Genomic DNA, 27,382 nt, shown 5'->3' on the forward strand with positions numbered 1-27,382 from the left:
GCTAGAGCCAGAGTGTGGTCTTCTGACTGATGTGGTCCTCTGACTGCCCTCTTCCCAAAGCCATCCCCTTCGCTGGGGAGTGGAAGTTATAGCAATGCAGATGCAGGCCCAGACCATTCTGAAGAAACCTCATGTGGCCCAGCGATGCTGTAACTTGATGGTCCTGGCCCACAGCAAAAAAGGCACCAACAGATTCCTCCAGGGAAACAGTTCTCAGTGCTTTCTAACAGGTGCCTTTGGCCCCGTCTCCAGAGTGGACACTCTGAATGGCCAAGAACAGCCTTCTCTGCTTTTTGCCCCTCCAGCTGTTATAGGACGGCTCAGCCACAACCAAGTTCCTTAGGATTGCTTTGTCTTCCTCAAGGAGCAGCCATGCTTCAAGCATTCAGCCATCTCAAGGGGTCTGATTCATGAGCCTCACAACTCATGAACTCACAGCACTCAATGCCAAGACCCAGGTCTCTCCCTTCTTCCTCACCTCTTCAGAGCTCTCTGCCCCCTTTTCTAAGTCACTGGAGAGAAGGTTGGTGTCATGCCTGAGTCCTCCCCAGCTTCAGAATTATCAAAATCATAGAATGGAGCAATAAATGCCTTTTAACAAAATTGCCTCCCAATAAGCCTTTTTGAAAGCCTAAAAGGTTGTGTTGAAGTGAGATGTTCCTCTTTAGACCTTTGCCCCACTCTCCCCAACCCCAGGGGAGTGGAGTTGAGCACGGACGCCCAGCTGATGGTGGGACTTTGGCAGCCTACCAGTAGTGTCCTGCATTGAGTGCCTGGCAAGGTCCAGGCAGTCCACCCTTAAACCAAAGAAGTCGCAGAGCCCTACCCCAGTGAGGAGCCTCTGTCAATTGATATGCACCAGGCACCAGCAAGAGACGAGGGAGCGACAGAGGACTCAGAAGGGGACAGGCTAGGATGAGCTCTGAATTCTGATGATAAGTGGAAAATTTGAAATCTTGGGTACCAGGAAAGCCCATGTCTGAAGTGCTGGCAGGAATATGAGCTGTTGCAATGTTTTTCTGTCTGTTGACGCCTCAAAGTTGCTATTCTCGGCATTTGGGATCTGCTTTTTGGAATACTCAGGTTTCAATTTTTGAAATGAAGTCAAATAATTGCCAAAATGCAGACACGAAAATGAGCCAGACAGTGCTGGTTGAGCCTGGGCTATTGTCCCTCCCAAGGGGACCAGGGTTTTCTGTTGACTGTCAGCCATACCAGGTCTCCTCACCAAATTTTCATGAGTTTCTTTCTTGTCTCTGGGGCAGAGTGGTCCGCTCCTTGAGGGCAGCGGTCATATCTTCCACTTGTGGGCACCAAGTAGGAGCCCAAGGAGTTTAGGATTTAGGATTTCAGTGGAATGGGAAGTGTCAGAGGAGGACATGGTGGCCTGATTGGTGTTCCTCCCACACCTGACTGAGACTTTTTGGTTTTTCAGGAAGCAAAGGGGACAAGGGCATGAAAGGAGATGCAGGGGTCATGGGGCCTCCTGGAGCCCAGGGGAGTAAAGGTGACTCAGGGAGGCCAGGCCCACCAGGTAAGACAGCGCGTGGTCACATCCATTGACCTCTAGGCATTTCTCTTTTTTCTTCTGGCTGGTTGAGCCAAAGGGAAAAAAAATTCCTAAAAGTTCTTTTTCATCTTAGGTTTGGCTGGTTTTCCTGGAGCTAAAGGAGATCCAGGTAAGAACTACAGGAATCTTGGCGTCATCCCAGCTACCACTGTCCCTGGCAGAGTGAAGCTGGGGACCTGGCTCCACCATCTTTTGCTTCATTTTGGTGTTCACCCAGAGCACCTGGGGTTTCTTTAAAACCTGGCCCTGACTAACAGGAACAGAGCAGCCAGAGGGAGGCAGGCCTCACTGATGTTTCTTTCTAGACTTCACCCCATTTTGCCACCCATGGCATGAAGTTAGACAGTCACACCAGAGCTCCTAGTAAGTCCATAAGTCCCAAACCCTGCAGATGGAAAAGATTAGTAAGTTGCTGAGAATCATTTTCCTACTACTAAGAGGGCTAGCTCATGGCTTCTAAAGAGAGGTGTTAAATCTGCCAAGAGGACTTTAAGGTGTTAAGAGGTACATGTCTCACTGCTGAGAACAGAAGCACCAGGGGTTGGGGTAGCCGGGCCCTCTGCCAACCACCACAGCCTGGCAGTCACTACTTTCCTTTCAGGACAACCTGGACTGCAGGGTGTTCCAGGCCCTCCTGGTGCAGTGGGACAGCCAGGTGCCAAGGGCGAGCCTGGCAGTGCTGGCTCCCGTGGGCTAACAGGTGAGATCCTGGGTCCCGTGGCGAGCAAAGAGAGTGATGTGTGAAAACCTGCCTAGTCCAGCCCTTATGCCCTCTGTGGTGTCTGTTGTCCAGGACTTCCAGGGAGCCCCGGGAGTCCAGGAGCCGCGGGCCTGAAAGGAAACAAAGGGGACACAGGTAACAGAGGGTGCGGTGGTTGAGTAGGTGGGCTTGCTGGGTGGCAGGATGGATAGGGAGAAAAACCGCCTCCTGTTAGGCCCACGGAGGAGGCAGAGGATCTTCTGCGCCTTGGCCTCTGAGGTTCCTGGTTATGGAGGGCAGTTGCCCCTGCCAGGACCACTTAAGCCCAACGGCCTAGGGCTGTTCTTTCTCTTCTCATGGCTCATGAAAGGCCTTGAATGCCATGACCAAACATCCTGCATCAGGGAGGAGAGCAAAGCACCTTGCTCATACCATCTCCCTGGTCTGCCTCCCAGCTGTATGTTTCTGCTCTCTCCTGCTGACCCTTCATTGGGACCCCCAGGAGGGGGTCCAGGAGTCTGGATTCAGGCTGGAGGATCCAGAAAACTCTTCTTCCACATTTTCCTAAGGGAGCAGCCTGGGAGCACTGACCCACACTAGCCAAACTCACAAAGACGAGTTTATACCATAATGCCAACCCAATCTAGGTTATATACCATCATGTCCATTTAGTCTAGGTCGTAAACCATTGTACCAATATAGTCTATTTTATAAGCCAGTTTGGTCCAGTCGCAGTATGCTCACTTGGTCTAGAAAGTCCAGACTACTATCACAATGCATAAGACCAATTCCTGCCTTTCTGCCCTCAGACATGCAGGGTATTGCAGTGAACAGAGAGACTGTTGCCTGATGGTGTGGGCACACTCTGATTGGGTATTTCTATGGAGAACTGTTGCATACATTGGAAAGCCAGGAGCAGGCGGGAGGGGCTATGGGGAAGGCAGGGTTATGATGTAAAGCTGCATGTCTGCCAAGGACATCTGTAGACAGTCTGCCTCCACCCCTGTCCTCTGCCTGAGAAGAAGGTCATGCTTATGGATGCCCTCACCCCCCATGCTGTGCTAGAGACCCACACTGGGACCTGGTCCTCCACGGTTCTAATTGATTGATTGATTCATTCATCACCACCTCCCGGCAAACCTTGGACCCTGGGTCTGAACTTTTGGGTTTTTTTGAAAGCTGTCGGGAGCCATGGCAAGGGCAGCTTTTACACCCTCTCCGTCCTTGTAATCTGTCCAGCCCCACAGCAGTTGTGTTTTTTATGGATGGTGTGTCGGTATGGGAGGATCCCTGCTACCTGATCCCATGTGGATGCCACCTGAAGGCCACCAGCAAGGTCTCACCATGGGAAAGGTTCCATCTGGGTATGGTCGTCAGACGTTCCTGGCGTGTTCACTGTCCATTCTGATCTTATAATTCCATCTTCACTGGTCCCCAGTCTCAGAATCCGTCTGACTATGAGTCCTGATGCTCTCTTGCCCCTGAACCTTCTGTGTGGTTTCATGGAGATGATTGCTTTAATCTCTCGGTTGTAAATGGTAGCCACCCTCTGTCCCCGCCCCGACTGCTAGACTAATGTTTCTTGACTAACCAAGAGTATTGGAGGTAAAACATGATTTTGCCCACAGGAGCACTGTGCTCAGTCTCCGAGCCCCAAGCCTGGGTCTCCCACAGTCTGAGGGTAGGGAATCCTGCCCCGCCCTTTGCATCTTGGGAGGATTTGCAGAACAAAAGCAGTCCTGCTAATGAGCATCTTCTTGACACCAGTGGGACAAGCACTCTCCGTAGCGCAACTTTACAGTCAAACAGCCATTAAGAGACACAGCCAGGTTCAAATCTAAGCTCATACAAGACAAAGCTTGGGGTCTTATTAGTATAGTCTATCATGAGGTCTTCCTCCCCAGCCCCACCATCAGGGTGTGCTGATGAGTGACACCTCCTCCCTTCATCCCAGTTCAGAAAGGATCAGAGCAGAAGGTAGCAGCTTGTTCCATTCCTGGGAGGAAACATGAAGCTCTCAGGCCCTATCACAGTTCTTAGTTATGTACCCAGGACCCCACACCCATTTTAGCAAAAGACTTTTGGCCCATAGCTTGGGGATTGTTTTAATTTCATCACCATTGAGACCTTGTATATCTGTTGAGCACTCTTATGGAGTTCTCCAATAATTAGGCCTAGTAGTGAATACCAGCCAGCAAATTCTAGGGGTTACCCCTGGCTGACCAAGTAAACATGAGGAATTGCATTTCAAGTTGGGGGCTTGTGATAATTACCATTTATCTAAAACTGTGCAGGTTGCCCACCCAAGTCCAAAAGTTTGCCTTGACTAAGTAGCTGACAGTCCACATGCACATCGCAGAGGGGAATTCCAATAGGAATCTGACTAATCTGGCTGGGTCTGTAGATCATCCTGGAGTCACAGGCTAATAAACTTCTGGAGAGATTACATTTGACAACTTCCAAAGTGGGAGAAGGAGGGGCACGCGGAGAGTGGAAGCCCGATCTCCCCATCATGGAGGACAGTGTATACTTGTCAATGTCCGGATGTCGGTATTCCCCAAACTAAAGCCACTGCAGTGCTTGGCCAGTTTTGATATATCAAGCCAGGTTTCCAAACTGACATATTTCCCATTTTGCAAATAAAATCATTAATCTCTCAAGAGAATATCTAGCCACTTTAAATGAAAACAGAAAAATTACTGTGTGTTGACTTGACCTAGGTGACAGCTAGGTTTCATGACTGTGCATTAATTATTTTTAAAAGATGAGTGGTCTGTTCATTGTTATCAGTGCTTCTGGGCCAGGCACTGTGCCTGGGTCTTGACCCCTATGATCACACTGAACTTACCATTCTCCTCTACAACCGAGGAAGCAAAGGCTCAGAGAGAGTAAACCCTTTGCTCACAGTATCACAGGGAGCATGAACTGAATTCAGAATTGAATCCCAAAGTCTGATTCCAGAGTTGTGCTTTTCCAGATTCGGTTTTATGGAAGAATGTAGAGTGTATGATTTGAGAGAAATCAGTTACCTTCACCCTGTCCCCACCCCAGCCACACCTTCCACTCCTCCATAAATGGGTAAATCCTGGCTTGGTCACCAAGCCTTTCTACCTCCCCCACAGCCACTGACCATACTCTACCCTATTCAGGTGAAATGCTTCCTCTTGTTTGCCCCTCTTGAGAGAGAGGAGCCAGCTCATATTAAATAAGACAAAGGGGAAATTCCTTCCATTCTGGTGGGAAGAAAACCTCCACATTTTATCAAGCAAGGCATGCAGAACCTTCTCTCAGGGTCACTTTTTTTACCTGCTAGAAACAGACCCTGTCCAGTCTCCATCACTTAGTATTTCTAACATTTTCACTTTCAACGATTGCAGAAGAATAATCCAATTTTAGCTCTGCATGTCTTAGCTATTTTGATATAATATTTGTTTAGAAATAAGAAAGGACTCTATTTCAGCTTGTAATCATGACATTTCTCTTTTTACTGTTTCTACCTCATGAAATAACATTAGAAGCAGCCAAAACATTTAAACTCCAAAACATAAATCTGATTGGAAATTCTTTATCTCAATGGCCTTTATGTCTAAACTATAACAGTGTGAATTTTCCATGCCCTTTTATTTTCCTCTTCGGGCAAAACCGAAGTGCAAATAACACAAAATCCATTTTCTCATCTGTATTGGAAGATGTTTCTCATCTGTATTAGCAGGTATAATTTCTCAGTTAATTCCATTCCTCATATCTAGGTACTGAGATAGTCCAATAATTTATTAAATTCTACTAAGTCAAATCACTAAATTGTCATTTATAAAACTCTTCCTCATTTTTCTCTAAGTTTCTTAGAGAGCTCTGCAGAAGTCTACATATACCCCAATTTTGAGTCCCTTATCCTTCATGTCACTTCTTACCACAAGGCCAATTTGTCAGTTATTCACTCAATCCTCAATTTGCCAGGTAGCACCTAGCCTCCAAGTTGGCATGGTATTTAGGAAGGTTTCCCCAGCCTGGGCAAGACAGCAATGGCCCCCTCTCTACAAAATACAAAAAAGTTAGCTGGGCATGGTGGCATGTACCTGTAGTCTCAGTTACTCAGGAGGCTGAAGGAGGAGGAGGAGGATCACTTGAGCCAAAAAATTTGAGACTGCAACGAGCTATAATTGCACCACTGCACTCCAGCCTGAGCAACAGAGTGAGACCCTGTCAGAAAAAGAAAGGAGAGGAAAGAAGGAAAGAAAGAAAGAAAGAAAGAAAGAAAGAAAGAAAGAAAGAAAGAAAGAAAGAAAGAAAGAAAGAAAAGAAAGGAGGGAGGGAGGGAGGGAGGGAAGAAGGAAGGAAGTTATTTTAATGTATTGGAAATTTCTCCATTTCACTCAGAATCAGGAGACCTGAGCCTCAACTTGAACTTACCCCTGACTGCTGGGTGACCACAGGCTCAGCTACTTGACTTTGCTGATCCTGTTTCCTTTTCTGTGGCGTGCAAGCAGTGTAGAAAAACACCAGATCCCTGACAGTTTCACAGCATTCTAGGTTTGAAATAGGCAGCTTCCCTGGGAGCAGGAACAGTTGAAGACTTTAGTCAGAATACCAGCTCAACACTAAACAACTGGAAGGCATGTGTTTTCTAAGGTAACACATGTTTCTTGGGGGAAAATTTTTTCTGTAAAAATACTTTGCAAGTAAATATTTGGAGCCCTCTCAGCTTGATAAGCTTGTGATACTCGGGGAAAGCCAGCTTACTTATGGTTAAGAAGAAAAATCCAGCATTTATTTGCTCTCCAGTGTAGTTTTACAACAAGCAGCTCTGGAACCTATTTTTTTGGCCATTTCTCCCTCTACTCTGCAGGAGCTGATCCTATCAGGATGCTGCCTTGATTTATAGTGAAGTAATTACTAGTTCCTCCATCAATTAGTCCATGAACAACCACTCAGCCAGTGTTCTCTTAGAGTCCAGTGAGGCTTGGAGAGAAATCACACAAACCTCAATGCTAATTTCCAATACCCATTAAACACATATCAGAAGACATTTCATCAAGGTCCAACCTCTGCCATATGAACTGTGGGTCTGGGAGGGTTCAGATGCCAGAGGGGCTGTAAGTTCCTGTAGAGACAAGGAAGGCTGCTCATAGGAGGTGGGCTGTGAGCTGATCCCTCAAGAATGAGTGAGACTTGTTTAGGGCAGTGCTACTCAAAATGTGGTCCTGAGACTTGCAGCATTAGCATCACCTGGGAACCTGTTAGTAATGTGGATTCTTGGATTCCCACTCCAGCCCCACTGGATCAGTGACTCTGGGTGGGCCCTAGCAAGTTGTTTACCAACAAGATGCACCCAGATGATTCTGATGTATACTCTAGTTTGACTACTCCTCTTTTAGGGGGAAAAATGGTTGCAGGAAGGCTGGAGGTGTCTTGGGAACCAAGTGCATAGACCAAGTGAAACTCTGGAGAGGAGTGAGCCTAGTACTAGTGGAACAAAGGTGTCTTCAGGGAACAGTGGGAGGCTGGGCCTGGGTGACAGCCCCGACTTCCCCATTCATTCCTATGTGACCCTGGATAACTCACCTAGCATCTCTGAGGGTGTACTTTCTCCTCTGTAAAGGAGGGAAATCACACTGCTTTGGAGGGTGGCAGAAAGATCAAACAAGGCAATGTATGTAAAGCCCCTGGCACAGTGCCTGGCACAATGCAGGCAGCAGAAAATGCTGAGTCCCCTGGAGGTGAGGAGCTAGGAAGGGAGAGTATGGGAAGCAAAGAGGGAGGGTCAGGCTTGGGGCCACGAACCTGGTGAACAGGGGCTTTCCTATGATTCCTGTCTTTAGAGGGCGTTTACTGTTCAGTGCTTTAGAGGACAGTTGGAGGGGTGCATCTCTTTGGGTGGTCACAATAAAGGGAGGTCACAGTGTTTTGAGGCCACTTCTGCTTACCTGCATGTGAACAGCGTATGTCAAGACTGGTAGGGGGAAAGATCACATTCTATACGTCTATGATGGTGATGAAGTAGGAAACAGTCCACATCCAGACTCTCGGCCCCTTCTATCTGCATCCCAGAGGGTGCCATGTTGCAGAAATCTCTACCTTAAGAGCATGTCTCTAGAGACAGGGTTCAGGGACCCCAAGACACTGTGATGTAGACTGTTTCCTACTTCATCACCATCATAGACATATAGAATGTGATCTTTCTCCTAACCCATCTTGACATATGCCGTTCAGATGCAGGTAAGCAGAAGGGAAACATCTGTCGCTTCTCCTGGACAATCTCAGCTCAGCCCTTCAGGTCAATAGAAGACATTTGCTGGGTGCTAGCTGTGCAGCAATCCTGGTGCTCATGTGTGGACTCAACCTCAGTACCTGAGGTGCTCCCCCACCTGGAGGGGGCACAGGGTCCTGTGACATCATTTATTTAGCACTGGCCAGGCACCAGGCTCAGCACTTGACACACACAATTTCATTTCAGCCTCACAACTGCCTCAGGAGGCAACAAGGAGACTCAGAGAAGGAGACTGAGGCTCAGAGCAGGGACACCTGGTTCAAGGTCACAAAGTCAGTATAAGACAGAAGTGGACTCAAGCCCAGGCTGTCAGACTGTGGAACCACTTTGCTTTAATACCTTGGGAGAAAGGATATCATGTCTTGGGCGAGAGAGGGAAGGCTTCACAGGTGGTGACATCTGATATCATCTTTGCAGAGTTTACAAGCTAAATGTGAGTTCTCTAGGTGAACCAAAGGGGTGAGGCATTCTATTCAGAGGGACAGGTGTGTACACAAATGGCCCAGTGTAAGCTAGGGCCCGTCTGCCAGGGGCTGACCTCTAAGCACCTCCAGCTCTTACAAAAACCTATCCCAGCCTCAGTTCTGTCCCTTTCCCTAACATGAGGAACAGAAGTACATGCCCTCTCAGAATCTTCTGGTGCTTCCTGCTTCTCTTGTTGCCTTGGCTCTCCCGCCCTCCTCCCCAGGCAGCACCAAGCCTGGGGGTGGGATCTGAAATGCCCCTGGATTTCAGGGGCATTCACAACTGCTCTTGCTCATTATTCCAAGAAGGGGCCCTGAAGAGTCTTGCCAGCCCCTTGCCTCTCCCTCCACTAACCAACACACTGCAGGTGCTTGGAAAATCCAGGGACTGAAGTGAGAGGTGGGGCAGGGCGGCAGAAACTTCCCCAAGGCAACTGCAAGGAGGTTGACTGAGCTCCGTGCTTGGCCAGGGGCACAGATACTTATGACTCACTGTTGGTGTTCCCCTTGTTACCCTCTAGTAACTTTTATTGATAGTCAATAATGAGCTTGCATTTTCCCAAGTTTGTGTAACTGCTTTGAGGAGTCCTATTTCTCTGAAATAAAATAAATATTGGCACTTAGAATCAAGAGGACATGATCTTGCTAAATGGACAAATTATTATCTCACAGTGACCCAGCAGGGCGCTGGGGACAGTGGGTCTTCCATGAAACTTTACTGAAAAAAAAGGATGAATGGACAGAAAGAAGGAAGAATGGGGCAACTTTAACATTAACTACAATAGGATAATCACCAATGATTGTGGTTATTATTTTTCCATTTTCTGGACATTAGACCCTTTAGCCATGTGAATCTTTAGCCACTGGGGGCCGCAATGAAATAAACCAACAAATACTTGTAGAGCATCTATTAAGGGAGAGGACCCCCAAAGCTCCTGGTGGCCACTGAGCCCCCTCCACAGTCTTTTGGCAATAACTTTATTTTGGCAATTACTTTATTTACCAGATATCTCCCAATTCTCTTCCAATATAAATGCAACAGCAGGGAACGGGATTGGGTTTAGACGCCAGGTCAGGTTACTGGTGGGCAGGGAAGGCCAGCGGTGCATCTGAGGTCTGTCTAATCCAGGCTTTCATCCAGTACCTTGCTGTTTCACCCCCCGTATACCTGTTCTCATTCATCTGCAGACTGTCTCTTTTTATGATCTGCTGAAGAGGCTTTAAACAATCGTGGAGAACCAATGTATCTTTCCATCTGCATTAATCAGACAAAAGGTAGAGGTTGTCTAAGATTAAAAATGTCTAATATCTAAGTTTTATTATCTCCTCCCCCCCTTTTTTTGTTTTGATCTTAGGACTTCAAGGACAGCAAGGAAGAAAAGGAGAACCAGGAGTTCCAGGTAAAGGGCTGACTGCATTTTCATCCCTCAGAGTGATGACGGGGAAGGCCTGCCCACTCAGAGGGCAGGTCTTGTTGACTTTGAACGCACAGCTGTGACCTTCTTCCAAAGTGGAGGTTAAGACTCCAGGGCTCTGTCACTCAAGTCTCAGATTTCTCCACTGCAAAACCTGGGAATAACAGGAACTCAGCATCCTGAGGGGTGTAGCTTGTGGGGCAGGGGCTGAGGATGGCAAAGGGGGAAAATGTCAGGAGAGCTAGGGGTGCAGGCGGAGGCTCCAGGCTGTACAGCTGCCATGGAGATGTGCCCCTTCTGCTCCATCCACGGCTGCTGCTTCCCCGCCTCAGCTGTGGCCCACTTGCCTCTTCTTCTTGGCCCCCAAGCCTCTCCTGTCTGCCTCCCACTGCCTGTCACTGGGCTTTCTTATTCTTATCCTCACCTCCAGAGCCTGTGCTTCAGTTGGGTCCTGAGCCGGCACCAGCTGCAGGGTGTTTCTAGGCCTCTCGACAGCCCTGCCCCTGTGAGTGCAAAAGTGAAATTTTTCAGACACATTTCTTGAACAACTTTTCTTCCTCCTAAGCTAGATATTCTATTACCATTTTGTGTTGTGTTTTGTTTTGTTTTTTCAGTTTTTTTAGAGACAAAGTCTCTGTGTCACCCAGGCCCGAGTGCAGTGGTGCCAGGATAGCTCACTGCAGCCTTGGCCTCCCCACCTCAAGTCATCCTCCCACCTTGGCCTCCCAAAGCATGGGATTACAGGAGTAAGCCATTGTACCCGGCCTCTGTTACTATTTCAATTCACTAAAGGAGACATCGAGGCTTAGAAACATTCTAGCAAATTCTCCCAGCGTGGCTAGAACTTCCACGTAACTATGTAATTCCAGAAGGACCAACAATCTGTGGAATACCACCAGCTATTTTAGCCTGCCTGTTCTCGACAGCATTTACCTAAGAGTTGAGAGACCAGTGCAGCCCCCATATGGACCAAAGACAGGCTGAACGTTCAGATAGCCCAGCCATGGGGGCGGTCTGGCAGTTAAGAATAACTCTTTTGTTAAACGGCAAGGCCCTTGGGTCTCTCTTGGAAAGGCAAAGCAGGGTACCTGACCAGGGCACTGTCTCTCCTTCCAGGCCCTGCGGGTGTGAAGGGAGGACAGGGGAGCCCGGGGCTGGCAGGCTCCAAGGGAGCCCCTGGACAAGCTGGCCAGAAGGGAGACCAGGGAGTGAAAGGTAAGGCCTCTGTATCTGATTCCTTGGTTCTTAGGACTATGCTTTACAGCCAGTTCTGTACCTGAAAACAGGAAATGCCCTGTTTTAAGAGTTTTGGGGGTTTTCAGAACCCAGGAGGGTAGAGGTTTATTTCCTTAATTGGCAAGTCTTGCCTGGGGGTTGTCCTAGGCGTGGAGCACACAGCAGTGGATTAGGCACAGCTCTAGAATCCGAGGCAGGGATATGAATGTGCACTTGAGCCATGCCCCATGACCCAACACCCCTAGACGGTTTGCATGAAGGAGATGAGCCCATCCCACTCCATATCCCTGACCAGACCAAGCGTCCCTCACCAATCTAACTTCAACCCCTCTTGCTATAGCTCAGGCCCGTTTCTTGCTGCTTAATCATTGACACCCACAGGACGTCCTGTACCCACAATGCCAGGCCACAGGCGAGACCCAGGGAGAGTCTGACCACCCCCACCCCTCCACCTGCTCCCCACTCCTGCAAATGCAGGCAAAGGCATCCTGCCTGGATTTCTTTCAAACCGTGTGGGTTTTCTCCTCATGACAGGATCTTCTGGGGAGAGAGGAGTAAAGGGAGAAAAAGGTGAAACAGGTAATCACTATTTATATTCTCTTTAATGTGTGCTTTAAAGTCAATTCTGTACCTGAAAATTGTGTGTGTTGGGGGAAAAGACGGTTCTCAAATAAATTTCTCATTTTGGGGAAGAGTTGAGGGTCTAGTCCTGTGAATGAGCGTGCCCACGGCACACAGCAGCAGTTAGCAGTTTCCCTCCCCAGCCACTCTCACTTCCTTCCTTCTCTCCCTTCCTTCCCCCTTTCGCCTTCTTCCTTTCCTTTTCTCTCTCCCTCCCTTCCTCCCCTTTTCCTTCTTTCTTTCCTCTCCCTCCCTCCTTCCTTTCCCTCTCTCCCTCCTTCTCTCCCTCCATTCTTTCCTTCCTTCCTTCTCTTTTATCAATTTTTCTTTTTTTTCTCTCCACAACACGTGACAAGACCTGGTGTATGCAATTTGCAAACCAGCCACAGGGGCACCTGCCCCCCTGGCCTTGTGCCCGCAGGCCCCAGGTGCACGGAGGCTGCATGCCAGGTTGGGTGGGTGCTGTAAAGTGGGATCTTCCAGGCTCTGGTGACAGTCAAGCAGGGGTATTTCTTTTCCTTAACTGTAGAACTCCAAAATGAAAAGAAAGAGCCCACACTTACCCAAAGCGCCAAGGGGCCTTCCTCACCTCTCCCACGTGTGTTTCTTCACCCAGGTGAAAACGCAGTGTCCGTCAGGATTGTTGGCAGTGGTAACCGAGGCCGGGCTGAAGTTTACTACGGTGGTATCTGGGGGACCATTTGCGATGATGAATGGCACAATTCTGACGCCACTGTCTTCTGCCGCATGCTGGGTTACTCCAGAGGAAGGGCCCTGTACAAAGTGGGAGCTGGTAAGTGAGTCACCAGCCAAGGGCCTCTTCCTCAGAGGTGTGGATGTGGCTTTCTCTCGCTGGTGGGGTGTTGGCGAGTGACTCAGTGTGGTTTGCCTTAAAAGAAAAGAATTGGTCCAAGCAACCAGAAATCTCTGCAGCACAGGGCTCCAGGTATGCGTCCTTCCAGCTTGGCCACCCCAGCAGAAAGATGACCTGTCTTCTCCAGCGCTGACAGTAAAGGCTGGCCTTGCTTCAGTCAATGTCCATCCAGCCCTGGAGTCAGAATGCCACATGGCTGAGGGTGTTTGCCGGAGATGGCTCTCCAAAGGACAGATGAGTTGCTGGAACTAGAAGAACAGAGAGAAGATTCAGGGCAGGCAAACACAGATGTTCACTCCAGCTATCTGCAAACTAGCATCCTGGATTGACCAGCAGTCTTGGCTGTGATCATGTTTAAAGAGAAGATGGGAAGGGAAGAGGAAACAAATCAGAGCAGGGACTTACTAAAATTTGGGGGAAATGTCTTCAGATGCTAGAGACTCAGCCTATGTCTTTCAGCCAAAAGTTCAAACCTTGAGCAAAGGAGTTAAGTCCCCAGGCAGAGCCCTTTTCTCTGGCCATAGAAGCTGCCCCAGCAGGACATGAGGCCTGTTTCCCCGCTTGCTCCCAACCCCAAGTGCTCCCTGTCCTTACTCCAACCCAAAGCAAATGCTAGCTTTAGAGCAGGGCGATGGCATGATTACAGAGGCATGTGAGAAAGGTGGACACAGTAGGAGTGAATTAGCAGGGAGGAGACTAAACATTAGGATACCCCCAACCCCCCAGGAAGATATTTCAAATAGTGTGGGGTTTAAGTATTAAATATTTGCATGAGACTTTCGTCAAAGGGTAGAGAATAGAATGGAGGCAGAGTCATTGTTAAAAAAAAAAAAAAAAAAAAAAAAGGTAGGCTAAGCCAGCCATCAGCACATTGGGCCAGAATGGGCCAGAATGACTGTGAGAAAATTCGGCAGTCTATCCCGGATGGAATCTCCCAGGCACACATGTGGCTGCTTTGCTATGACTAATCCTACCCTTCTTGCTTTCTCTCTCTCTCTCTCTCTCTCTCTCTCTCTCTCTTGCTTTCTCTTTATCAAGGCACTGGGCAGATCTGGCTGGATAATGTTCAGTGTCGGGGCACGGAGAGTACCCTGTGGAACTGCAGCAAGAATAACTGGGGCTCTCACGACTGCAGCCATGAGGAGGACGCAGGCGTGGAGTGCAGCATCTGACCGGGAAACCCTTTCACTGCTCTGCTCCTGAGTGTTCTCGGGCTCACACATGGGAAGGCAGAAGATCTCTGAGGAGTTCCCTAGGGACAACTGAGCAGCCTCCGGAGAGGGGCCGTTAATAAAGCTCAACATCATTGACTGTGGCTGAGTGTCAGTGTGTTCATACCTCTCATCCCCATTGATGTGCCCACTCCATGCACCACAACATTTCATTGAATTCTCTCATGTCCATAGCCAGGGGAAGGAGAGGGTGGAAGTGGTGACACAGAAGGTGAAGGTCACTTATGGTCAACCTTAGTCTTGACCATCTCTTCAGTCATTCAGACATACATCTCTCATGGTGAGCTCTCTCTCCCCTTTTTTGTCCTCCCCTGACCGTGACCTGGTAACATTCCAGCACACACATGAACTCTCTTCATGCCCTGTGCTCTGTGCTCCACCCTGACTCCACCTGCCCCCGGGTCCTTGCTCTATCTCAGCTCCCTGCCTGCTGGGCTAAGCCCACTCTCCATGTTGCAAACCACATAGTAAGCTTGAAATCAGTCTTAGAGTCTCACTGAACTTCCCTTCCATACACAAGTGGGATTTACAGAATGGAAATAGTTATCTGGAGTGAGAGTAATCAAAAAGGTTTTCTGAAAAAGCACAATTTGAACTGGACCTTAAAGGGTGGGGAGGATGTGACCCCTTCTTGGCATACAGTGACTCTGTCATTCTAGGACCTGTAGGTATAAAAGACTTTGTTTTCCTGAGCCTATCCTGTGTCCCTTCTTGTGGCAACAACTGACTAACCATCTACTGAAAGAACACAGAACGCTAGGTGTCAGGTTTTGACTGAGGTCCGAGGGGAGTCAGTGGGCAAGTGGCAGGTAGCTGGAAGAACAACTCGAGGAATCGTAAGGAGTTTTGATATGGTTTTATTCTCTCTCTCTGGACACAAGCCAGCTGTGGGCATGAGTGAGCCATGGGCACAAGAAAGCCATGAGTGCAAGCCATATGTACAGCGTCAGCAAGGTAGTTATACCTTTTACAGACAACAGTGGCTCTGAGCCTCACATGAGCATGTGTGAGTGGTTACATAATGTGCCTCACGTGGCATGGTTACATAATGTTTGGCGTGTGCGCCTGCACTCCAAACCCACTGAGTCACGCTGCACCGGCTGGCTGCCTCGGCCTATTCCTGACTAAAGTGCAGCCATTTCCCTTACACTAGGGTATCACATAATATAAATAATATTATTCTCATTTTATAAATGAGCAAACTCAACCTCAGAGTGGTGAAGCAATGTGGTATGCTGGCTGTGCTTTGCCCAGCTTATATTCATGGCACTAACAATGTGACTGCAGCTCCTTTCCCAAGAAGCAAGGTCTGCTTCCCACACCTTGACTCTGGGCTGGTCTCAAAGACTTGCTTTGGCTAACAGAAAGTGGCAAAAGTGCTGGGAAGCAGTTCCAAGCCTGGGCCTCAAGGGACCTTGCACTGGCTTGCTCTCTCTTGGAATCCAAGCTGTGTTATGAAAACAAGACTGGCTAGCCCATTAGCGGGGGAGTGAGCAGGTGGAGGGGGCCCAGTTGCCCCAGCTGAGACCATTGTTCACCAGCTGGCTCACAGCTAACCACGGCTGCATTAGTAAGCCCAGCTGAGTTGGTCAAGTTCAGTCCACAGCGGAAGAACTACCTGCCCAACCAACCCACAAACTCTTGAGAAATCACAAATGGCTGTGGCTTACCACCACTAGGTTTGTGGGTGGCTTGTTATGCAGCAACTGATAAAAATTAGTTTACAGAGGACACACAGCTAGGAAGGGCAAGGCTGGGATTCAAACTCAGGTCTGTCTGACACCAATAAGATTGAGAGAAAGGAGGGTTGCTGCTGTTGGCATCTCTGCCAGGTGACTCCACCCATAAGCTCTCAGGCTGTGCTAAGCTGAAGAGATTTCTCTTTCAGATCCACAGGGGCTACCGCATGCACATGACTGCCATGTGTCAGGACACTGGTTTTGTAGTTGGTGAACAACTGGGTAAAATCAGCACTACGACGTCATCTAGGGCCGCTGAATGTGAAGCATGGTCTCCACATGACTCTGTGGCGGGAGACTTGGCTGCACTGTCCACTTGAAATGTGTCTTCCCTCCTATGCTCCTTTCCTGGCTGAGGCCTGCAGCTCTCTGCAGACTGGCTGGGCAGGACAGAGATGGTGGGCCTCTCAAAAAGAAACCCTGTGCACAAGCCCTCCTGCCACTCCCTCGCCTAGCAGGGCAACCCACAGGGCAGATCATAGTGGTGTGGCTGAGAACAAAAGTTCTGGACTCCGATGGCCCAGATTAGGGTCCTGGTGCTGCTGTACAACAGCTCTGTCATCTGCACAAGAACGGCATCAAGCCTCTCCAGGCCCAGTTTCCTTCCCTGTAAAATAAATAGTAACAGTTTCTTCCTCATAGAGTTCTTGTGAGGATTCATTGAAATCACAAACAAAAAGACAGCACACAGTAGGCACTCAGCCTTTGTTGTAGTCATCCTTTAAGACCCTTCCCAGCTCACCCCTCCCCAACATTGGCCCCACTGAGCCCTCTGCACAAGGTGGATAGGTCTTCTCAGACCCTCCCACCAGCACCAGGCTTGGGAGGTCTAGGATGGTGAGTCTGTGGCTCCTCCAGAAGCTGACAGAGATGGAGTGAGGAGTGCAAGAGACATATTGGGGGTAGTGTCTGTGAAAGAGAAAAAGTGGAGGGAGTGGGATGAACAGGAGAGCCTCAGACTGTGATGCAGACATGCCCTGACTTGGCTACATTGACAAGGAGATGCAGAGCAAAGATGGCCTCTCAGAGGGGTCCTGGGTGGGCAGGAGTAACAGATCCTAGTGCCCTGCCCTGCCCTGCTCGGTCCCTGGCCTGGGGCTGCCCCAAATGCACAGCCTTGCCTGGGGAGTGGAAGGGAGTCCTGAAGGTGCCACCACGGGGCTGGAGGCTCCCATGCTCTCTGTGGCCCGAAGGCACGTTCTCTCCAGAGGCCAGAGATTCCAAAACACTGGAGAGATTCAGAGAATCCCTGGCTGCTAGATGGTTTGCTGAAAAGAGAATAGGATTTGAGATCAGATTCAGATCCCAGCACTAGTGACCAGCTGTGTGGCTTTGGGAATGCCACAAAGCCTCTCTGAGTTTCTGTTTCTCATCTGTAAGGTGGGAATAATGATAATGAAAATACTGCCATCTGGAGTGACTGCTGTGCTCTTGGTACATACTGGGGACTGAATAACCATAGCTTGATTAGAATCGCTTCTGATACCAAGCCTCAATCTTACCACGTCTCCACCCAGCATACCTTCCCTTCTTCCTTCCATCACTCCAGAATTCTCCCCACCCTATAAGGCCCAGTTCAAATTGTGCCTCCTTTAGAAAACCTTTTTGATTGCTCTCACTTCAGAGAAATATTTCCTTTCTCTTTATCCATATAGCCCACCCACATAAAGAAGGAAAGTTCAGCAAGAATCTAAGACTTACTTACCATGTGGTTTGTAACATGCTACATGCTAGATGCGTTATATCTTTGCACTAAATACCCATGATTGTTTTTATTCCTCTCAGCAACATTTCGTGAAAAATTCCATTATTATCTCCATTTCAAAAATGTAAAAACGGAGGCTGAGAGAAATAAAATGATTTTCCTTTTGTCTTTAGTCTTTAAAACTCATCTTCTGGTCTTTCAGTTTTAAATACATTTTTGCTTGCACCATGCTAGATTCAAGAGGCATTCAGAAAACATGCATTGTTGCAAAATGAATCAGACAGTATATAGGAATCTTTATTATTACAATTGTACACAAATAGCACTCACCTGATGGTGTTGTTCTAAGTCTGTGGGATTAGCCAGGTGATTAAGCCGACTTCAAGGAATTTGTTGAAACACTCTTCAGTTCCCCTTTGCGGCAGGGTAATCAGAAGTGAATAAGGCCAAGTCCTAGGAATATAAACCAAAAACTCACAGAAAGAGAGACGATAGGCTAGTAAACATATTTTCTAAATGTTTATTCTCACTTATAATAAAACAAATGCAAAAAAGAGAGAACATTTATTTGCATGTTAAATTGGCAATTTAAAAAAATCCTTGATGTTGACGAGACAGGGAGAAAACAGGCCCCAGTACCCACTGTGAATAGAAATAGAGATGTATTTTCAGTGACAGAAAGGGGCAAAATGGCAAGACGTAACCCAAGCTTTTTTTTTTTTTAATTGTACTTTAAGTTCTAGGGCACATGGGCACAACGTGCAGGTTTTTTACATATGTATGCAACCATGTTGGTGTGCTGCACCCATTAACTCGACATTTACATTAGGTATATCTCCTAACGCTATTTCTCCCCACTCCCCTTACCCCACAACAGGCCCTGGTGTGTGATGTTCCCTTCCTGTGTCCAAGTGTTCTCATTGTTCAATTCCCACCTATGAGTGAGAACATGCAGTGTTTGGTTTTTTGTCCTTGCGATAGTTTGCTGAGAATGATGGTTTCCAGCTTCATCCATGTCCCTACAAAGGACATGAATCCATCCTTTCTTTTTTTTTTTTTTTTTTTTTTTTGAGACAGAGTGCCGCTCAGTCGCTCAGGCTGGAGTGCAGTGGCTCGATCTCTGCTCACTGCAAGCTCCGCCTCCCGGGTTCATGCCATTCTCCTGCCTCAGCCTCCGGAGTAACTGGGACTACAGGCACCCGCCACCACGCCCGGTTAATTTTTTTGTATTTTTTTAGTAGAGTCGGGGTTTCACCATGTTAGCCAGGATGGTCGCGATCTCCTGACCTCGTGATCTACCCGCCTCGGCCTCCCAAAGTGCTGGGATTACAGGCGTGAGCCACCGTGCCTGGCTGAACCCATCCTTTTTTTATGGCTGCATAGTATTCCATGGTGTATATGTGCACATTTTCTTAATCCAGTCTATCATTGATGGACATTTGGGTTGGTTCCAAGTCTTTGCTATTGTGAATAGTGCCGAAATAAACATACGTGTGCATGTGTCTTTATAGCAGCACGATTTGTAATCCTTTGGGTATATACCCAGTAATGAGATGGCTGGGTCAAATGGTATTTCTAGTTATAGATCCTTGAGGAATCACCACACTGTTTTCCATAGTGGTTCAACTGGTTTACAGTCCCACCAACAGTGCAAAAGTGTTCCTATTTCTCCACATCGTCTCCAGCACCTGTTTCCTGACTTCTTAATGATTGCCATTTTAGCTGGTGTGAGATGGTATCTCATTGTGATTTTGATATGCATTTCTCTGATGGTCAGTGATGATGAGCATTTTTTCATGTGTCTGTTGGCTGCATAAATGTCTTCTTTTGAGAAGTGTCTGTTCATATCCTTTGCCCACTCTCTGATGGGGTTGTTTTTTCCTTGTAAATTTGTTTGAGTTCTTTGTACATTCTGGATATTAGCCCTTTGTCAGATGAGTAAATTGCAAAAATTTTCTCCCATTCTGTAGGTTGCCTGTTCACTCTGATGGTAGTTTCTTTTGTTGTGCAGAAGCCCTTTAGTTTAATTAGATCCCATTTGCCAATTTTGGCTTTTGTTGTCATTGCTTTTGGTGTTTTAGACATGAAGTCCCTACCCATGACTATGTCCTGAATGGTATTGCCTAGGTTTTCTTCTAGGGTTTTTATGGTTTTAGGTCTAACATTTAAGTCTTTAATCCATCTTGAATGAATTTTTGTATAAGGTGTAAGGAAGGGATCCAGTTTCAGCTTTCTACATATAGGTAGCCAGTTTTCCCAGCACCGTTTATTAAATAGGGAATCCTTTCCGCAATCCAAGATTTTTTGAAACAAACAAAAAAACTAATCAAAATGCCAACTGTATTGGTCAGCTATTGCTGTGTAACAAATCACACTTAGATGGTAGGTTACAACAATTATTTATGCTGATCCATACATCTTTGGGTCAGCTGGGGATTGGCTAAGTTGGACTCGACTAAGCAGCTCTGCCTCAGGCCACAGGACCAGCTGGACTTGGTTCCTTGCTGTGGCTCAGGCTCAGGCTCAGGTCTGCTCCATCTGTCATCTCTCTGGAGCTCTTCTGGTGAAAGCAGTGGACACAAAGGCAAGCAGGAAGACATTGATTTCTCCTAAGGCCTGGGCTCAGAAGTGGCACATTTCACTGGTCAAAGCAAGTCACATGATCAAGCCCAAAGTCAGAGCAAGGAAGTTCACTCTACCTAGAGTGAAAGGATGGTAAAGCCACATAGAAAAGGGCGTGGACAGGAGGGATACAGAACCAGGCTAATGAGACAATCTGCCAACCCACAGAAGTATATGTGAGCTCTTTGGAGTATTATGAAGAGTGCTGTGGAGTCACACAAATGTGTCTTTAACTTATGTAAATTCTCCCACCTGTGTTCAGAAACATGTAAAGAAAGCGGCCATTTAAACAGTAGTCTAAAGTGCTATTTCATATGTATCTTCTTTATTATAGGCTACACATTATATCTTTACACATATACATTAGTATATGTGGTGTGTATATGAAACAATGAATACTGTACTTTATGGATAACTTAAGGGGTTTTCCAAGGTATTTCACTTTATTTGACAATATGTATGAGCGAAGATTTGCTTCTATTCTAGAGAAGAATTAGAAATAGTCAATGACCAACAGTAGAGGTTTGGTTAACTAAATGATAGTACATTAAATGTAATTATAGACTCAAAACTATTATAAACCATATTACAGAGGATGCTTAGGAATATGGGGAAGCATTCACGATATATTTAAGGAAAAAGTTGTAAAACAATATGTACAGAAGGACTACAATGAAATAAGAACAGTTTCCTCCTTCTCCCTCACTGTCTCCACTCCAGATTCAATCCAGCACCAAAGACCTGTGAGTCTCCCTCGATGCTTCTTGGGTCTGTCCTCTTATTCCCCATCCCCAGCCACTCCACCCCTACCCCTTCCATGCCCAAGCCACACCATTCGTGGCCTAGAAGACTGCAATAGCCTCTGAACTGGTCTCTCTCCCTTCAGTCATGCTCCCTTCTATCCATTAGACCAAAACAGCCAGAAGGACCTCAGATCTAGTCACTTCCCTTGTTTAAAACCCTTCCAAGACCACCTGCTGCCATTACAAGGAAGTCCCCACTCCCAGCCACAGTGTAAGACATCCTTAGTCATCTGGCCCTGATGACCTCTCAGCTTTCAGATCACCACTTTCCACCTATCCGGAATCTACTCTCCAGCCTGATGTCAGCTTTAGTCTAAGTACTCAGAGCGCCTGTGATCATTCATCTCTCCCTCCACCCTTTTTGTCCTGAGGCTCAGACACCTGGATTCTGCTAACATCATGGTACTCAGCGAGGTCTGGAACTGCTCACTGTCTCTCTCTGCTCTGAGGCAGGGGCCGTATCTACCTTGCTGCAACCCCATTGTTGAGCACAGTGCATGGCACACAGTGAATATATACATATTTAACAAATGAATTGTTTAAAAAATGTACACGCTGAGGGGAAAATTACAAAGAAATGGAAGAAAACACACCAAAATATTTCTCTTTGGTAAAAAGATTATGATTGATTTTAATTTTATTTTTTATACTTTTCCATGGCTTGGGGGTTGTCTACCATGAGTGTAAGCTTATAAACAGAAAAAAAATTGCCAGTTAAAGCAAACAATAAAAGTGCAATATGCATCATCAAAAAACCCAGAAACCTTCTCCTCCTCCTGAGCTCAGACTTTCAGTCTTGGTCACCATAGGTCTGCTGTGTGTCACTGGTGGGCGGGCCCACTCCAGAACAGAAGGTACAGTGTCCAGAGAACACGGATGCTGGGCGGGCTGAGAAGAGAAATGAGGCTGAAGATGGGGGAGAGAGAGATGGGGTGGAGGAGAGAACTTGATGTTTTAGAGCAAAATATAATACATCCTGTTTGTATGCCGATGGGAATGACCCAATAGAGAGGAAGAAATCAATAATTCAAGAGACAGGGCATAATTTCAGGAGCAGAGTCGTTATGAAGACGAGAGGGCAAAGGATCCTGAGCAATCGGTGGAAACAGGAATAGTTTTTCCAGTACAGCAGTAAGGAAGACAAAACTATGAATAAAGATGCAGTCACCGGTGGATCTGGTGGTGGGAAGATGAGGGATGAAGGAGTTCTCATCTGAAAATTGCTTCTATTTTCTTAGAGGGCATGAGCCAAAGTCAGCAGCTGAGCGGATGGGGAGGAACAGGGGCTGGCGGGTTGTCAAGGGAGAAGGATCCAACTCTAGACTGGGGAGGGTGTGCTGCTGCCTTTCCTGAAAGTGTCGGGGATCCTCAGGAGGCCATCGTTTGAGGGCTCACCCTGTGCCAGGCACACGCTCTCTCATGTAATCTGTAGAGCAACCTGCAAGGTAGATACTGCAAGGACCATTTACAGATGAGGAGCTGTGTGTTCACAGTTATACAGCTGGTAGGAGGCCAAGGCAGGATTTGAACCCAGGTGTGTGTAGAGATGAGTGGTCCTCCACTCATCCTGCAGAAGACACCTGTGCAGCACCTTCATCTGCTCCCTCTCCTTTCTACCCAGCTAGGCACCAAGTCTTGCCATGGCTAGCCTCCTGGTTAAGTCCCATTTCCCAAGAAGGGCAAATCTGGGAGCTCTAATACATTGATGGCTGCTGATAGTTTAATGTCCTAACCCAAGGGTTCTCCACTGCTTCATCCTGTGCCGCCCCTCTGTTTTCCTTTGTACCTGTCACAACCGTGTCCCCAACCTCACCATCTCACGCTTGAATCTTCCCCACCACAACTTAGCAGATATTGACACATGCCTGCTATCCATGAGGCACTGTGCTGAACACCGCTGATAGGAAGATCAGAACCCCAGTTCCTGCGCCAAGGCCGGGGTCCACAGAAAACCACTAGGAAGTGTGATTTCAGCACAGTGATGAGCTAGAGTGGCCCAGGAAGGTGAGAGCCAGCAGGCCCTCTGATGTGAACTTCTACCAGGCCCAGGGCCAGATTGGGATTCCTTCCTGCACCCCGCTCCCTAACTCCATATAGTACAACCTTAATGAACACGGACAAAATTGCTCTATTTTGTCTCCTCAAAATAACATTAAAGATAAAACGCGAAATTTGCAGATTTGTTCAAATGCATGTTAAAACAGTATTTTCCTGGATTTTCTGATTGCAGTGCTTGGATCCGCTGATGAGAGCTTTTCTCTACATCTCCACACCTTGGCGGGGCTTGGGAAGAACGTAGCAGGTGTTCCATGGCACACAGAAGCTGCTTGGTACACACGGGTGCTTGGCCCCGGAGGAACTTGGCAAACCCTGGGCGGATGACTGGCTGTTGCAGGTAGTGGCAGGGCTGGAGACTGGGGAACAGCTTGCGGAAGGGTGAGTTTCGGGGCGCTGGGCTCCACAAACGTGACCTGGGCTGCCCGGCCCCTGTCCCTGCAGAGTAGAAGAGGGGGTTTCGTCCAGTGGCTGCCGGCCGCGCTGTAGGAGGTTGCTTTCTCTCTGCCGGCACGCGGGGGCGCTGCAGGCCGTGCTCAACCCTCCAGGAGCCGGCCCGTCTCCGCGCTGGCGGGCGGCGCTGGGACAGGGAGAGGCTGCGGCTCCCCGCTAAGGCTCCTGCGGCCGGCCGGCGCCTCCTGGACCCAGCCCTCCCACCTCGGAAGAGATACTCCCCTCTTCAGCTGTACCGGCCCCAGGCTCCGCCAAACCCCCTCCTCGCCCTCTCCTTCCGAACCCCCGTGATAACAAATCCACTGCTGACCCTGGTCAGATGGCATTCAAAAAGCTACGTGCAGGGGGCCATCACCCTTAGGACGCTGGGAAACTCCCCCGACTGTGAACTGGTACTCTGTGGGGTTCTTTATAGACATTAATTCCTCAGAACAATCCCATGACACGCTAGAGTGCCCGTTTTACTAAGAAGAAAACAAGCTCAGAGAGGTTAGGTTATTTGCCCAGGGCCACACAGCAAGCCGGTAAGCAATAGAATTGGTGGTCGAAACCTAAGGTTGACCCAGAAGGCCATGTCTTCCCCTATACCTGTCGCCCTCTTCCCATGCCAACCCCCACGGGGTAAAGAATTTGGGCAGGAGGAGGTGGCTACTCCAGCAGGTTTGCTGGAGGGACTTCTGAAGAGCCTGGGGAGACTAGGAGTTCTGTAGTGGGAAAGCATCGAAGTAGTCAAGGAGCCTGAGTTCTAGTCCCTTGTCTGCCAAATAGTGGGTTATGGCGTCAAGCCAAGTCTTTCTCCTCCAGGTCCCCTTTCCTCCTTTGGACTAGGAAGAGTGGGACTGGGTCATTTAAACACCACCACCATCTCCTACAGTTTGTGCACGGAAGACTCCTGGATCAGGGCTGGTTAGTGAGAAGAGAAGGGAGCCAAGAGGAGGCCGTCACACAACCCATCTTTGGGCTGCGCCATCTGTGAAGTAAGGTTGCTGGATACCAGAGGCCCAGAGACCCTGAAGAGTGGCCCCAGCCACAGGCCTGCCTGGGTGGCAGGGCAGCACAGGCCCACTCCAGCGGACACTCACCCATGGTCTCGGTGACCACCTGCTGTCTCATGCCCTCTGGCATTTGATAGCCCCCTTCCCCCTGCTGGAGGCTGCCTCTGTCCTCCAGCTCTTTTCCTGAGGAGTGTTTCTGGTTTAATTATGTTTCAACAAACTTACCTGGGCTCATTCTAAGTGCCAGGCCTGCAGCAGGTGCTGGGCATGTGACCTGGGCTAGCCGGACCCTCAAGGTGCTCAGCCCACTGCGGGGACAGAACCATCAACAGACAACTAGATGATCTAGTATGAGGCGCAGGGACACACAGGAGGATGGGAACCCGCCTGGGCTGGTGAAGGGCGGAGAGCCTTCCCCTGGGAGCCCTACCTGAGTTGGAAAATGAGTACAAGGCAACAAGGGGAGAAGCAGACACTACAGGAGGAGGGAGCTGCATAAGCCAGTATGGGGCTGGCCATTCGGGGGACACGACCAGGGAGGAGGCCAGCCCAGCAGCCCAGCCACGACAGCATGGGGCAGGGACAGGCCAAGGGGCGTGGGATGGGAGGGCCGCAATGCACAGAACAGCGGGCACGGTCCTAGCTGATTCCAGGTTCCCAGCTGCGGTGCCCAGGAATGTCACCAAAACAGAGAATGAGGGAGACAGGCAAGTCAGGGAGGGATAGGCTTGGGTTTCCCTTCGGGGCCTGAGAAGAGCTGTCCAATTGGTATGGGCAGCAGGGACCCTTTGGGGCTACCTGGGCCTGCTGAGGAGGCCCTCCCATGGCACCCCAAGTGTGGAAAGTTCTCAGAGACAATAAAGGCGACTCTGTGATGCTGATTGTGGCCCCTGCTGCCATTGATAAAAGAGGCTGCAATTAAAAATCAGCCTCCTCCCCGGGCGGGCTGCGTTTACAGATGCTCCCAGCTCTGCACCCGATGGCACTCTATCTCCTGGATGAATGGACTTGACTCTTGCAGAAGCTAACAGCCTAAGGCCAAATCCCCATGGGGCAAGGAGACCAAGGTGTCACTGCTTACATCAGTGTGCCCAGAGAGCCCTCTTCACTCGCATCCATAGAGGGTTAACTTACAGAGCGGGGGCATAGGCAGACCAGAGGGAAAATTACCCTGTAAAGACTGCAGGCTTCTCAGGCCTACGTGTGGCAAGAAACCACAGGGATGCACTTACTTAAGAAAAGTGTATTGAGCAGCTTCTTTGGGCCAGGTACTGGGGATCCAGGGATGAAAGTCCAGATCCAGGCCCCTCAGGACTTCACAATCTAGTGGACATCAGGCAATTCCAGCAGGGCATGACACACACATCACACACACAGTCACAGGATGGTGACATAAATGCCTAGAGGAAGGGCATTTGAGAAGACTTGAAGAAGGGGAGGAAGCAGGGCACACTGTGCTCTCCTATCATACTTTCTGGTGCAAACATATGAATTTTTTTATTGAGCATCTACTATCTACCAGATCCCTGAGAGGAAGCATCTCTAATCTGTGCCACCACTCAGAAGGCAATTTATAGTGGGAGAAACCACCCTCCGAAAGGATAACTGGCTTGTTCTAGCCCACACTGTTGGTGAGGAGAGGAAAAGAGGTTCAAATCCAGGGGTATCTGACTCCAAGGCCCAAACTCTCCATCCTACAGTGCCATGTGCTCCAGCCCTTGGTAGGCTCCACTCTACGGGAGCTGCTATAGTAAAGTAGAGAAATGGAAGAATACATAACCAAGGCTTGAGCCAAGGCCTAGGACAAAATGTAGAAAGATCAGAATGCTAGTGTGGGAGGATTATTAAATGGCATGACTGCAAGGCGTGGTGGCTCACGCCTGTAATCCCAGCACTTTGGGAGGCCGAGGCGGGTGGATCACCTGAGGTCAGGAGTTCAAGGCCAGCCTGGCCAACATGGTGAAACCCCATCTCTACTAAAAATACAAAAATTGACCGGACATGGTGGCACACGCCTGTAATCCCTGCTACTTGGGAGGCTGAGGCAGGATAATCACTTGAACTCAGGAGGAGGAGGTTGCAGTGAGCTGAGATTATACCACTGCACTCCAGCCTGGGCACTAGAGTGAGACTCAGTCTCAAAATAAATAAATAAATAAATAGATGGTAAATAAATAGCATAATAACTTCAGTTGAAGTCCTTCATTTAGAGACAATGGAGGCCTACGGTGGCAATAAGATTGGCCCCAGGACACAGCTGGTTGACTGCTGATCTGGATTAGAATTCAGATCTCCTGGCTCCCAATTCAGGGCTTCATTCACTCAAGAAACTGTGCCACTCTCCTTGGAACACACACACACACACACACACACACACACAGAGTTGTTCAAATCAGTGAATGATTCTATCTTTGGGCAGCACAATTCTTTGATGTTTTGAGATCACAGTGAAATGGAAATTACTCAGAACAAACTTCTGCTATGGGAGTGTCTTGGGCCAGATGAAGGGGGCTGGTGGTAGGGAACATCTCAGACACTTTGCAGGAGATCTTCCTAAGGGCCTCAGTGAACAAGATGCAGTGACAAAAGGACTTCACAAAATAGAGAAACGATGTGGTCAGAGGGGTTGT

At 48.5% G+C, this 27,382-nt stretch overlaps 1 protein-coding gene across 1 annotated transcript in view; it reads left to right on the top strand.

Moving 5' to 3' along the window:
* Window positions 1-14,457, top strand: part of LOC112617150 (macrophage receptor MARCO-like) — a 59,779-nt gene extending 45,322 nt beyond the window's left edge. Inside the window, exons 9-17 of the mRNA XM_025373889.1 lie at window positions 1,436-1,534; window positions 1,644-1,679; window positions 2,172-2,270; window positions 2,364-2,426; window positions 10,358-10,402; window positions 11,534-11,632; window positions 12,188-12,232; window positions 12,891-13,067; window positions 14,187-14,457. Coding sequence (XP_025229674.1) covers window positions 1,436-1,534; window positions 1,644-1,679; window positions 2,172-2,270; window positions 2,364-2,426; window positions 10,358-10,402; window positions 11,534-11,632; window positions 12,188-12,232; window positions 12,891-13,067; window positions 14,187-14,320 — 797 coding nt within the window. The 3' untranslated portion in view covers window positions 14,321-14,457. The remainder of the gene's footprint in view (window positions 1-1,435; window positions 1,535-1,643; window positions 1,680-2,171; window positions 2,271-2,363; window positions 2,427-10,357; window positions 10,403-11,533; window positions 11,633-12,187; window positions 12,233-12,890; window positions 13,068-14,186) is intronic.
* Window positions 14,458-27,382: the final 12,925 nt, after the last annotated feature.

The sequence above is a fragment of the Theropithecus gelada genome, unplaced genomic scaffold (assembly GCF_003255815.1).
Source record: "Theropithecus gelada isolate Dixy unplaced genomic scaffold, Tgel_1.0 HiC_scaffold_15884, whole genome shotgun sequence".
NCBI lineage: Eukaryota > Metazoa > Chordata > Mammalia > Primates > Cercopithecidae > Theropithecus > Theropithecus gelada.